General features: G+C 42.6%; 1 protein-coding gene across 7 annotated transcripts in view; it reads right to left on the reverse strand.

The window, feature by feature from the left end:
- Window positions 1–4,142: 4,142 nt before the first annotated feature.
- Window positions 4,143–14,593, reverse strand: part of creb5b (cAMP responsive element binding protein 5b) — a 39,366-nt gene continuing 28,915 nt past the window's right edge. For 4 of the 7 annotated variants that reach the window (XM_080897163.1, XM_080897162.1, XM_080897161.1 and 1 more), the window contains exons 8-11: window positions 7,064–7,393; window positions 5,586–5,813; window positions 5,264–5,372; window positions 4,143–4,344 (exon numbers count right to left, since the gene is read on the reverse strand). In XM_080897163.1, the coding sequence (XP_080753289.1) occupies window positions 4,190–4,344; window positions 5,264–5,372; window positions 5,586–5,813; window positions 7,064–7,393 (822 nt within the window). In that variant the 3' untranslated portion in view covers window positions 4,143–4,189. The other 3 variants (XM_080897158.1, XM_080897159.1, XM_080897160.1) reach the window with 3 other exon arrangements.

The following is a 14,593-nucleotide window of genomic DNA, read 5'->3' on the forward strand; positions in this document are numbered from 1 at the left end:
TGAATGTTGTGTGAAATCAGTGCACGCTTCGGAGACGAAATTCAATACAGCCAAAACACATTTCACTCATATCAAGATTTCTTTTAAAAGAACTTTTAAAACGGTTCATACAATTTTTAAATGATTTCATGTATTGAAGCAAAAGGTTCTAAGCAGTTCTTTGTACCTTCCTGTGGCACTTACACTAAGATAAAAGGTTATTATATGCAAAGTGATTGAATAAAGCTTGGAGGTGTTTCTGGTCCAACTGCTACCAGTTATGAATGCATGCTTTGTTTTCAGTCACTAAAGGTGGAATTATTTTTTTCTAACACAAGTTTGATTTGTATTAAAGAACCTTTTTCTTCAATATATCCAATTCTTTTTAAAGTTTGTGTTTTGTGTTTGAATGTCTGTCACAGTCAGAAGGGACTGTAAAGCCTTAAGTGTTGAAATTACTTGAAATAAAGATGTTTCTTTTTTAAAACATCACATTGTGTTACTTACAACCTTTTGCTTGAGGCCATTAAGTGTTTTTATCATTGTGTTATATTGTGGTCTACCTCCCAGTAGATGAGAGACGGGGAAAAGCCAAAAATGATGGTGGTGCACACTTTATCTTGGAGAGGAAGTGGAGTCAGATCTGGTTAGTGTTGCTGTTTGTGGAACAGTGGTTTGTACTGTCACCTCACAGGAAGAAGGACCTGGATTCAACTCTCAACTCTGCGTGATGACCCTGCGATAGAGTGGAAACTTGTCCAAGGTGTGACTGGTCACTGGGATAGCTTCCAGTCCCTGAAAACTAAAACGAAACTATGGAAAAGAAATATAACTTCAGTAGAAGAAATGAGCGAGCAAAACCCTGTGGGTCTGAAACTAAACTGAGAAGTGAACCAATTGAGGTGGGATTTGAAAACATTGCTCGATGTGAAAGTATTGTTTGGGAAAGTGAATAAGTTGTACACCAGGGGTCATGATACTCCAAAGACAAGTCTCTGCTTGGCTGCTAACTGGCATAGATCATTGCCTCCCCAAACTGCTGTCAGTCATTAAATGCACTTTGAAAATGAAATCACTGGAGCTCTTGATCATCCGAAGTAAGGTCCTGAAAAAGTCCTCTTCATTACTTAAAGAGGTCCCTCCGCATGTGTCCACAGTAGCAGCCGGAAATGAATTTCTTACACAACAATGTTTATTTTTATTGCTTATTTGTTTCATTGTTGTGGCTAAGATTTAATTGTCTCTCTGCATCGGCAGTGATTTGGCATTTTGACAGGATTCAACAAAGATGTTTGTGTACTGAAGTTAACTGCCATGTTATTTCATCGGGCATCTATCAAGCTGTCTAGACAGTTCAATAATTAATGAGCATTCTAAACCTTTAAAGCATCTTACTATTTAATGAGCAGTCATTTTTCAAGGACAAGCATCAGCAAATGCTGTTGATCCTTTGATTGAAATATTACTTTCCTGGGTTTCAGAAACAATGACATCATGTCGCGCGAATGAATGTTACAGAACAAGTGCTTTATTTTCATACCGTAATGTAACTGCAGTGATACTTTAACATCTGTACAAATGCAAAATAAAATGGAGACAATGTAATTACGGACCAAAAGAAACAAACAAAAAAATGTACAAGGATATGCAGGCAGGAATGGATCCCATCCGTTTGTTACATATCAACAATGTACTTAAGCGCTGGGGTGAGCCTCGACGTACAGCAAAAGGCAACAAGTGCAAACATTATTTACAAACGTACCACACGTTTATTCTCCCTTCTAAAAGAAAGGTGGTTGCATTACATGTACAGGATTATAGAAATTAATATTATGTACAATATTTATACTTTTAGACTTAAAATAATACAATTACAACATCATTAATATGTAGGAATTGTTCTCTCTCACACACAGACACACTCACGCTGTACTTCCATAGCTCCTTTTTTTTGTATACCTATATAGTAACAAATGCATTTTTATTATGAACATGGATCCACTATCAGAAATGAAAACTCCTAATAATTCCAGTTGAAAGCGCGATGAGGTCATAAACATATTTTCACATGCATGAGGTTAATTTGGAATGGTCTGATCTAAACAGGGTTTTACAAACAGCCAAAATTAAGGCAAGCTTCAGTTCAGAGGGTCGGTGCAACAAAGCCCTTTTACAAAGGATTTTCTAAGACTCGTCACTCAATAATCATCTCACACACACACACTAAACAGCACGCACAGATTTTAAGGGTAAGAAACAACATGAATACATCAAATGCCTTCACAAAAACCACCATGTGGTCCGTTATGGGGAAAGATATTTTTCAATTAAACGGGAAAGAACAAATTCAACGCTATCAGGTCCTTAATCATGCCTGGCAGTGCAAGCTCCAGGTTCCATTATTCTTTTTATGGGCATGTGAAACAAGCCAGGCATATTTTCTCTATAAAGCCAAACATAGTTACAGGTTGTCGCTGGTGTGTGAAGACAGGGAGGAGGGCTTTTTGGGGGGAGGGGGGGGGGGGATCACTGAGAATTACCTCTGACCTTAATATGGCTATTCTACCCTCCGTCATAACAGAGGACAAAGTGCATAGACAGCTCTGCGATCACTCCACCTGTGCGTGGAAAGTATTTCATCCGTCCTACTGTAAAAACACAGTGCATTGTGGTCATCATGCTCATGAACTGACATTCCTGGTCATATGGAAGTGGAAATAAAGAGGCGCTGCAGCCTAAAGGAGATGGATGTAGAAAAGGTCGCCTGTAAGAAACTCAGGAGATTTGGCCTTAGGTGTAACAGACATCTGTAAGAAAGCCCATAACAAAAATTCATAGAAAAACAAAAGAAAAAGCAGAGATAATTATGGTGATTAAAACGAAGCTATTAAATATAATAAGCCAGAAAAGCTTTTTAAGGAAGATTCAGGCACATTGTGATATCTTGGAAAGCACAAACACGAGCTGCTCTTCTTCAGGAATTGCAAGTTGTGGTGGTGGAAAAGAAAAAGAGAAAAAAAAAGATAAACAGATATATATTTTCTCACATACTTTTCTTTCTTAATACAAGTCGAACTTTGTTCTGCAGCAGGAAAGAGGGACAAAACACAAATATATATATAACAATATTCACATGCCAGACTGTGCACACACTCAATCAAATGTTATTTCATTTTGGTCTGAATGCACAACACACACACACACACACACACACACACACACACACACACACACACACACACACACACACACACACACACACACACACACAACAAGAGGCCTCAACGATTAAAAAGCTTCAGTTGGTCCTGGAGAGCGGAGGACGCTGATCTCCGCTGCTGAGCTGCCTCACTGGTATCACAGTGTACAGTTCTGTCGCTGCAACAGCATCAAATGTCCTTGGCCATTCTGATCATTAATGTGGGCGTACAGTAGAAAAAAGATGATCAACACTGTGATGTATTGCTTCCGTCTGACCATATGGTATTTTCACTGTCACGCCGTATATTATAAAGCTTTTTTTGTTTGTTTGCTTGTTTTTAAAGAATACTGCCGACAGGGAAGATTGTTAACAGTCATATATGTTTCTTGGAAAAAAAGAAAAAGGGTCATTTCACCTGCTTGCATATTCCTGTCTTCAAGACATCCGTGTTCAAAGTCTGACTTTAAACAACAAATAAAACGCAGCGACGTCCCCCTCAGTTTTTCAGATTTTTCAGTGTCTTCCACATTGCTGCAAGCTTACGCAGCTTACGGTCACTCTTTATTCAGTCCACTGGGCACATAGAGATGTAAGACCTGTATTTTTGTTTTTTAAGAGATGACAGTCTGAGGCACGCGTCTCTGTCCTCTGGTTTCATGAGCATCGTGATCAATTTTGTACCATTACAAAACAGAAAAAGTCACTGAAATGGTGCATGAGATTAACAAAAATGTCTTTCCACTAAGCACAAAAAAAGCAGAATTAAAAAAACGCGCCAAAAAACATAAAAGTTTTATGCGTTAATAGGATTGGTCTATAAAAATAGATACTGTAGCTACTGTATAAAGAACAGCCTCACAGGCCTTTGAGGTTTTTCTTGATGGAGAATGAGGAGCAGCACGTGCAGCTGGCGACCCTCAAAAAGCATGGGTGGTGGTGGTGGGGGGGGGGGGGGGGGGGGGGGGGGGGGATTCGTGGCTGCAGCCGAGGTTACGGTCTCCTTTGTCCCTAGTGGATGGGGTTAATGTCTGTGCAGTGGTTGGTCTGCCCGTGCACACTGCTGCCCCCTACAGTCGTAGTGGAGGTGGTGATGGTGTTGTGCTGGATGACCTGCTGCTGGGAGCACACTGGAGCTGGACTGCCTGCAGGACTGCTCTCTGGACCTGAGGAGAAAGCAGAGACATCACTGAAGATAGAAGTGATGCGTAAAGCACGCATGTGTGAGTGCAAGTACAAAAGATAGAACCGAGGAGCTGCACACAGGGATACATAAAGTATGCATAATGGTAAAATCTAGCAAAATAAACACAGGATCTCTCATTATATTACAAAAAAAATCTTTATTAGCAGAAGAGCATTTATTTCAAACATGTGACAACCTAAGGTTACACCAAATGTCTCATCCTCCATCTCAAAATAGACGATAATGGATAACACAAAAATGGAAACGTGAATCATTCCACTCCGTAAATACGCCTGATGGATTTTGGACACATTGTAGGTGACATCTTTACACCAGTTAGACTCATCGATGAAAGTCATTCCAGCCCAGGCTGGGAGTTGGCTTTCTCTTGTACAAAAGAGCCATTCAGCCAAGGGGGGACGTGAGCCTTATTTTCCTAAAGCTGCACAGGGAGGTGACTTATCCTAATTACATGGAAATGTCACTCGAATCCGTATCAAAGGGTGGGGCTCTGATGTCATGTACGGCTGAGCTGAAGCACAGTCCAAAAATCAGTGAGATCCCAGGCATCCATTAGGGCTGTGATGTCAACGTGCAGACTGTGATGTCTTTCTCACGTTGAGGCACGGCTGCTTCTGTGCACAGAGCTGCTGTGAGATGGAAAAAATAAGTCTCAAAAGGGATTCAGACAGCCAGCTACCAGAGTGTGCAACACCCATATGTCAAAGGAAGAGTCCTGCAGCGAGCGTGGGAGCTGGATACCAGCACACTGGAACGAAAAGCCTTGCCAGTTACTGTGTGTCCATCAGACTTGTGTCTGTAGGGTTTATTCCTTTCCACCGCAGAGCTAAGGCACACAGTTAAAGGTGTGTGAGTGTGTTTATGTTTAAGCTACTCACTGAGGTAACCTTGGGACTCTTTCTGCATAGTGGTGATGGGACAGTCCTTGTGTGTGAGGAGAAGCTGCTTGAGCTGTGTCACCTCGTTCTTTAGCATTGTGACTTCATTCTGAGAAAAAGAAAAATATTTTCAGATTTCAGCGAATCAACATTTCTTGGCAACTCTCCATCCTTAACTACCTAAAAACAAACAGTAAAATACCCAGGTCATATTACCCAATATAAACAAATCAAAATCCATGGTGATGGCCCTGAGTTGCAGTTGTTACTGTACATAGATTTAGAGGCTCTAAAGGTGTTTTTTGATTTTTTTGGTTTTTACCTGAAGCTGCATGTTGGTCTGTGTGAGCTCCTCTGCCTTCTTCTCTAATGACATCACCCAAACTTTTCGCTTCTGTCTGCATCTTGTTGCAGCCGCTCTGTTTCGCTCCAGAAACTTTCGCCGACGTTCATCCGGGTCCTCGTCCACTACTCGTCTGCGCCGTCCACCACTGGGTGGCGGAGACTGCAACGTCTGCGTGGGCTGCATCTGCTGGGTTGCAGGTGACATCTGAATCACGGGAAAATGGCATTAACATTACTGACGTCCCCGATGGGGCAGCGCCTGCCTGCCACGATCCGACCACATATGTAAGCATCCTGACACAGCTGGAAAGCAGCCAGTCAGCTGTCTGCTGCAGCCACTATGCTGCCTCAGAGCCTCCTGCCTCTAAACAACAATATATACATTACTTCCTGCAGGTATTTTATGTCTGGCAACTTCCCCAAAAACAACATCTGCTTGTACCGCGTGCCTTAAGAAGCTGGGCTGTGGGTGTCAGGAGTGAATGACTGACTAACTGACTGGGCTGATTCACTAGCTTGCCCACCTTGTTAAAGAGGTGTCAGGAGGCAGTTTTCCAACGCCCACTTCCACTCAGACTAACACCACCAGACGCAGTCAAAAGGCCCATTTCTATGCACTGACAAATCTTGACATATACTTGGCTAGGTCAAGTGTTTTCAGTCTTCAAAACATTACATTTTTATGAGAAGCATGGAAAATGCACGCCACTTTAATGGCGGCTGCACACACAGACAATGTTGTTTTAAAGCTTTAATGGTACATTTAAAACATATAGTGAAATGCACTTCATGATGTGGCACTCTGTGCTGCAAAAAGGCTTCAAAGAACGCAAGGACAAAATGCCTCTTTTTTTAATGCCGTGAGCAATACTGTCAGTTAATACTGAAACAGGTATATTCACAGATAAGACGTCCCAGAACTATAAGCCAAGGCTATCTGTTCCTCTGGTTTGTAAAACTTCTTCTGCGCTTGAAGCATGCCGTGACTACATAATTGCAAGTGGTTGGTGCAGTGGAGCAAAGTTTTCAAAAGACAGTCCTGAACATCCTTTTGTAACCGTTTCTGAACTCTTCGTGACCCCTTCTCTCCATGGCAGGCATCCAACACTGACCTGTAGCTGACCAAACAAAAAGGAAAAAATACTTTTGCGCCGGGTGCCAGGAAACTCGCTATTAAGGATGCAGCAAGGGAAAATGCGTTCATCCACTCACTCGCTGTGAATTCTAAGCATCATTTTAGCCATGCTTCTATACTAAACCACTAATAGCTGACTTCAAAACTACTCAAAAGCCTTCCAAAGGACTGGCTTGTTTTAGTCATGCTGCATACACGCTGACTTCTAGCTGTGTGAGTGATTTTAATATGCAGTGTAGTTAATGTGTTATTGAACTTGTGGCTTTGCCTTTGGGCTGCCTAAAAGCTTCTCAGCTCTCTCGGGGAGACGATTTGCTTACCTGTGAAGCAGAGTGCATCGGAGGGTGCGGTGATGTCTGATGTGGGTGCCCAGGATGAAGATGGGGGTTGTGGGAGTTGTGATGGGGATTGTGTCCCTGCGGGTGATGGTGTCCACCCTGAGCGTGGCCCTGGTTGTGGTGGTGGTGTCCGTGGTGCTGGTATGCGTGCGGAGGGGCTTGCAGGTGCTGGTGCGGGTGCGAGTGCGAGTGCATGTGATGGTGAGCGCCTTGGTCCTGCCGTGATGACATCATCTCCATCATGTGGCCCATGGAGTTCATGTTGCCGTTTGCGATGGCACCGGGGTGGTGTGAAAGTGCAGCCTTTAGCCTCTAAAGGAGACAAAGTGGACACCAAAGACAACATTTAATATAAATCTCTGGGAGTATTTCGTCATTATGTTTGTACATATTCGCCTCCATCAGTGTGATGATTAAGCGCAGACTACGACGTGACAAATGGCTTCATAAATCCACATGTCAGCAGGACAAGTCAAAGCCACTTAGGCTGTCCTTCATCTCTCCTTCAGTCCTGTCATTCTTGCTCTTTACCTTTCATGACTGCATCCCACCGGTCCCTGCTCTTCATATTCACAACAGCCCCTCTCTCTCTCTCTTATGGAGCACGTGTGTTTGTTTGTGCATTTCTGCTGGTGAGATGAGATCGCCGGTAAGGTGTGAGACCTCAGAACGCTCCCTTACTGTTGACCCAGCAACAGGTTTGTTGCTTTAACTGTGTGGTCTACTTAGCACTGACTGAGACGGTGTCTCTGAGCAGTCTGAGATGAGAACCAGAGAGAAGCACACTAAAAGTGCACTTGTGTTCCTCATGTTTACCAAATACACCTCTCCACTAGAGTGTGTTTTTCTGGGCACCGCATAAAGACGACCGCAAGCGCAAAAACCCAGCACAAACCTAGACATAAATAAAAAATGCATGACATATTTACAGTTTAATAGCTTTTAACAGGTTGCAAAACCTTATTTAATGAAGAACCTTTTTACACTAAAACACTAACACTAAAATACATGGAAATTAATTATTCCTTTTACAGTTGATCTCCTGAGACATGTTTAGTAAAAAGTTAGCAGCAAAAATGAAAAGAAAGACATTGTGTCTAAGGCTACTGTTGTGAATTCCACGTTTTCTTTTCCCTTTCCCAGTATTCTCTTTTTCCTCTCTGCTCCCTTCCCCCTTCTCCCAGCTGCTGTCAGTAAGTCCAAGGCTCCATATCTTTTAACAACCTTCACATTCATGATTCCCATAGGGAATGGCATCCAGCTGGTCTGGATCACAATGCTAGGACATAAGCAGAGCACAACACCATCCCTTCACTTCCCGCTCACACTGTCTATGAGTGGAAAGCTTTTTACAAGTAGTAAGGCAGCACAGTCCAATAAATCATTTTAGAAGATTGGGAACAAAAAAAGTGACTGTGTTTTACCATATTTACACATTATATGTGTGTGTGTGTGTGTGTGTGTGTGTGTGTGTGTGTGTGTGTGTGTGTGTGTGTGTGTGTGTGTGTGTGTGTGTGTGTGTGTGTGTGTGTGCGCGTTTGGAGTTAGTTGTCTTTTCTACGGACAGTGTGGGATGCAGAGAATTGCACATGAAACCGGCACAGTGAATTTATGACCTTGTCGAGCCAGTTTTAGTTGACTATAGTTTCTGTTTGTCATAGAAAGGTATGCCTGACACTTTGAAGCAGGTACTTTTCTGGAAGCGCGAGATTTTATCTGTTGTACCTCACTATGAATGTTATTTTAAACTTCTACACTTCTAATGTCATAGATAACACATCGTAAACCAATATAATCACACCCTAACCCCACTAACGGCCTTCACCAAAACCTCTAAGAATTGTTCTCAGGGGCCACAACCCTTCCTTTTTGTGACCAGAGAGACATGGGTTAAAATACCACAGTCTACACACAGCGAGTGTCTTCAAGCCTGCAGCTGTCAGCGGCATCATAGTCACACTGAGTCTTACTGATGCACTGAGAAGTCTCTGACTTTCTTTAACACACTATAAATGGTAAAATGGTAAATGGCCTGCATTTGTATAGCGCTTTTCTAGTCCATAGGACCCCAAAGCACTTTACACTACATTCAGTCATTCACCCATTCACACACTGGCAATATAAACTACAAACACTACAAATAGTTACAATCTGCAAAGGGTAGCTATCTGGAAATAACATCTTAAAACACGACAGCTAATTGACATGCAGCTGAAACAGAAAAGGGATTTAAAGTGCTTACAGATCAATCATAGTCACCAGTGTTGACAAGGACATCTTCTGTACATCACAGGATGAATTCTGAGTTTGACAGCTCTCACTGAGCACCTTCCCTGCAGCCTGCAGTCGATCAGTATGAACCAGAGAGGTGAGACCCACGCCTTTTGTGCAAGAGAAAACCAATCAAGGTCTGGCAAGCTCCTGCCACTCAAGCAGGGAATCACCTAAATGAATAAAAGCCAGAGGAGTTTGCTGGCAGCATGTCTACCTTTGTAGTCTCTATAAGACGTTTAGTAAGCTGATGGCCGGTAAGATGCTCTTTTGGTGTCACTGAAACTCCCTTCTAGAAAGGGAGGACGCCAGGTGGAAGACAGAGAGCATAAATGGTGAAGGGGAGTATTAAGAGAGACAAAGACTAGAGGTGGGAAGAGATTAGATGATTCCAGTGTCTCTTCCCCACACACCATTAGCCTGAAACAGCATTTAGTCATTTGTCAGCGTCTCAGCGAGCTGTCCAGCTGGCACTATCTGTATATTAATTCAATTAGCCTGCATTCAAAGCGGCCTGCGAGTGTCAAAGTACAGAGGGACTGCAGGTCAAAGAGCCAAGGGGCCGATGCACAAGCCTTAGTGGCGATGGTTATATACACAACAAAGTACAAAAGTAACTGAATGTAATGCAACACAAGTTAATATAATACAGTTCAACAGAGACAGCATAGCTATTACACATAACAAAATCAATCAAAGAACTACAGAAACATCTTGACAACATACAACTTAAATTTTTAGTACACGCATAGAAATTAAACCACTCTCTTTGACTGGATTAGCTGGCAGGACCTTCCCACTTACATGATGAATAATGGAAAATCCAGCTCTTTAAATAGGCAGTATGAATATATAAATGCACCACCTTAAACTGATAGGTTTAAAGAAAAGGACACAGTTAAAAGAGAAAACCCTTACCGTGATATAACCCTATTCCTGAAGCTAGCTCTGTACAAGTGTCTACCTCTCCTGCATCTGAAGTCGAGACACAGCTCAGTTAAACCCAGCTCAGCCAAAACTTAAGTCTTTGTATCCAGAACCACAGTGACGCAACTAAGGGACGTTAGCAGAGTGATGATGAGCAGGCTGTGATTCTCAAACACCTTCATCAGCCCCTTAATGACTCTTTAACACATGGTTGTATTTCCCCAGACTGTGCTAAGCACAAGAACTTAACCACCATGTGCATTTTACTCTAATGACACACACACAAACATATACATTTCTCCTGCAGCAACATGGCTGCCACAGAAAACAGTCATTAAATCAGTGCAGGTGTTAGCTTGTGGCTGTGCAGAGCGCTCAAAGATGGGACGGTATGCATCCTGTTCTACCACCGTCTGCCCTGCTGCCAAGTTGCAACAGGAAAATGAAGTCTCCGTGACACCATTAGAAAGTGGTCAGCTTCCTTCACAATAATTTTTATATAGTAGCAGCATAAATACACGCATTCTGACAGTATACTGAAAGTAGCAGTGCTATTGATTTTCCACCATCCCTGATTCAGCCATCTTTTGCCCAGAGGGGAGCTATCTCCTCTCAGACCTTTGCCCCCTGACCTCTCCACTCCCTCTCCTTTTTTTAGGCCTCTCTCATTTATGTGGTTTCAGGGATACCAGGTGATCATCCATTAATGATATTTATTAATGGCTGTGTCCTCTCTGACACAGGGGCTTTGAGTGATGTCCCTGTGAGTGCTCTGGGCACATCCTGAGAACACACTCAGGTTTCTGCTCACCAGATGACTTCATGTCTATTAACCCTGGGAGGAGAAACCATGATCATGAAGCAGGTACAAAGGGAAGAGACCACGCCTGCCTAAGGATGGGTAAATCAAACCTAGCAAGGTCAGGGTGAGCACTTTTATTCCCCTTAAAAGTGGAGCATTGTACTATCAGGGGACCTGTGGCCCTCTGGCGCCTCACAGTAGGTTTGAAAGATTTGATCAGTCTGTGGAGTCACAGTTCAACTGCAAAAAGATCAAAGATTCAAATGGTGCTCTTTCGCTTCACATTTAAGGGTCCGCAGAGAAACATTAAAGCTTCTGTCTCTCACTGTCAGCTTCTTTGTTAACATCAGGCAAGCACAGTGATCGTGAGTAAGCACACAGCATTTCTAATTGCATAATATATCAAAGCTGTAACTTTCCGGGAGTATTTTATATATGCCTCGGCCCCCCTACCTTGCACTCTAAACCCGACCCGGGTTCACCATCTGCAGCTGAAAGCAGGAGTTTGGCTCTGCTGCTTCGCCAAGCACTCCACGGATCCTGTTCCATCCTTCTCATCTCCACCGCCAGCACTACCCACCAGTGCCTGTCTACAAACCCACTCTCTGTCCCCTAAAAAGCCCATACCCCCATTAGTTCAATTTTATTAGATTTCCCTCTCACCCAGAGAGGCAGTAACATCTACCACCCCCCCCTCTCTCTCCTCTTTCTGTTTCTCTCTCTCTCTCTCTCTCTCTCTCTCTCTCTCTCTCTCACACACACACACACACACACACACACACACACACACACACACACACACACACACACACACACACCTCTTGCCTTTTCCTCCACCCCCTCTCCCTCTGCTTGCCAAGAGCTGGGGACTGTTAAACTGATTTCCTCAGGGAACAGTGAGGCAGACAGTCTGATGGGAGTGCTGGGCTGTAATATCGCCCCCTCTCTCCTCTCTCAGGTTCTGGGCCAAGCTGATCAGAGCTTCCCTGTGGTTCCAGACACAGACATGGAGATGGACATAGACTGACTGTTCAGCCAGGGCCAGACGTTCCGGTGGTGCTCGGAGGAACCGTGGCAGTATGGGTGCAGCAAGACACACGCCCACTGAGAAGTGTGCTCCAAAGCATGCGCTCATACTCTTGGCAGCTTCTGCAGCCTGTCAAGTTAATGGATGGGCCTCTGACTCCAGTCTGCATATCCCCACTGTTCCCTCTCTTGTAAAGCCCTGCTCGAGTGCAGCCTACATGGTTATCACTACACCCACTGTCACAATCTTGAATACAGACAATGCCCCTGAGTGAGAGAGACAGACAGAGCATGAATACAATGCTAAACACTTACATACTCTTAAGTTGTGGGATTAAAAGAGGCATCACGAGTCATTGTGTCGATAAACGTAAGTGGAATCAAATGTAGTTTGAAAGATGTTTAAAATATCAGATCTCTAATGTTAGTGTATTTTGGCCGTTACAAATCTTTCACAATAGCTTTTTTTTTATTAATGGTTTGAGTTTTGGTTCTTGTTCTCTGATAATAAATAGCCCCTCTTTACCCGCACTGTCAATACACCCACAGGTGTGAGAAGCCACTTGTGTTTCGACATGCCAAAATTTCCAAGAAGTAATTGTTGAAAACATGAAGCACGAACTTGTCTGATTCAGATCACCTCCTCAGCATTGTTAAAGTTATTTTGGTGTGAGTGTCTTGTTTTTTTTGCTCAGGCTCCAGGAGTGCTAATGGTGGCTGGACCAGTCCGGTCTGGATCACGCAGTGTTGATGGCAGCTGGTTTACCCAAGCTTGGCTCTGCTTGTGTCCCTTCCCATTCATAGGCCCTGAACCATAACCAAATGGCCTTCACATACACCACCCATCAGCACACCTAAAAAAAACAAGCAGTCATCCAAAGACAAACAGATGCGACACTCTGTGCCACCAACGCCACTCTTGTCACGAAAACTCAACCCAACATAGAAGCGCACAATCACACACACACACAAAACTACTCAGAAGTTTCCTCCTCTTCCATAAAGCTTGCTGATCTTGCTTCAGAGTGTATTATGAGCCAGGAACATGTTTTACTCCTGCTAGGCCCCCTACAGCCCCTCAATCATACTAGTAGTACCTTGCACAAGCTTTCACACCAATCCTTTGCCCAGGCAAGCACTTTAGCACATTTTCAACAATACTTTCCATTTACAGTTACACATATATCACCATTCACATACACTGGTCACATGAGCGCTGGGGTAAAAATGAAGCAAAAGGTCAGCTATTTCTAGAAAACACAACAACACAAAAACAGACAAACAGAAATGAAAAAAGTATAAAAATAGATTTTTATTTTTTTAATGCATTTATTTTGATTGGCCCCACAATGAAGTGGAAGTGAAGTGAAATATAACACATTAGTATAAAACAGCCATGGCAGCAGAAATCATAGATCAGCTGTTGTCTCAAAGCAAGTGATGCTTTGAGCGCTATCCATCATCAGAGAAAACTATGGTGATGACAAATGTGTACCGACGCAAAGGTATATGAGCAGAACTATAATGTGGGGTTTTTTCCATTTTAATGACAATCAGAAAACAAACTCTCTGTCACTGTTTTGTAATGAGAGTTTTTAACCTAAAACTTGATCAGCTGCATTTCCAAAAGTATCTGTTAATGGTTATAAAGTGGTAAAAGTATGGATGCATGCACGTTGTAAGATGAATATGCGTCAGTACGGCTGTACCTTGAAAACAGAAAGGATCCCAAACTGTGGATCTGTTCCCTAAGAATCAGGTCAGCAAATTTTGGGGGTTGTGTTCTATATCAAAGCTCAAGACCCTTCGTATTTACAAAGTGGATTTGTGCTTGAATTATCAGGTAAAATCTTTTATTTCAAAGTTTTGTTTTGTTGTAACTGTGCACGTGCTTCTGCTGTAATTTGTCTCTATTCTTATAGTCAAGCTCTCTGATTTTAAAAAGTGCTATTTAATAAAAAAATAAATAAAATTAATACACTCACAGACACCACTGTGTAAAGTCCTTAAAAGACCGATAAACTAATAGACATGAAACGTAAATTTCATGAACTTGTCCTTTAAATCGTTTTCTAACTAACCGATGGTACAGAATGGGAAGGAAATCTCATCAACTAACACATTACTCATTCCTCCTGCCACGCTCACTCACTATTCAAATGTGAATATGAGTTTTCTAAATATAATCTTACAATAACACAATCACATGCACGCACACACATATATATAAACATAGAGTTGTTTTGTTGAGTTCTCACTCATAGCGTAGTATCCCAATATTTTCCATGGCGATTTTACAGGGACATTAAAACACTATCAAAATACTGTTAACAAGAGGGCTCATCTAATTCACCACCAATCTGAGATAATGTTGGCCGAGCAAACTTTTGTTAAATCGGCTCAGCTGAAAGTACATCCAACAGAGAATCCTGGGAACCAAAATTCTGGCTGGGTTTATTCAGTGGAATGGAAATCAATTTATAACT

The sequence above is a fragment of the Rhamphochromis sp. 'chilingali' genome (genome assembly GCF_963969265.1).
Source record: "Rhamphochromis sp. 'chilingali' genome assembly, chromosome: 11".
In the NCBI taxonomy this organism is placed as follows: domain Eukaryota; kingdom Metazoa; phylum Chordata; class Actinopteri; order Cichliformes; family Cichlidae; genus Rhamphochromis; species Rhamphochromis sp. 'chilingali'.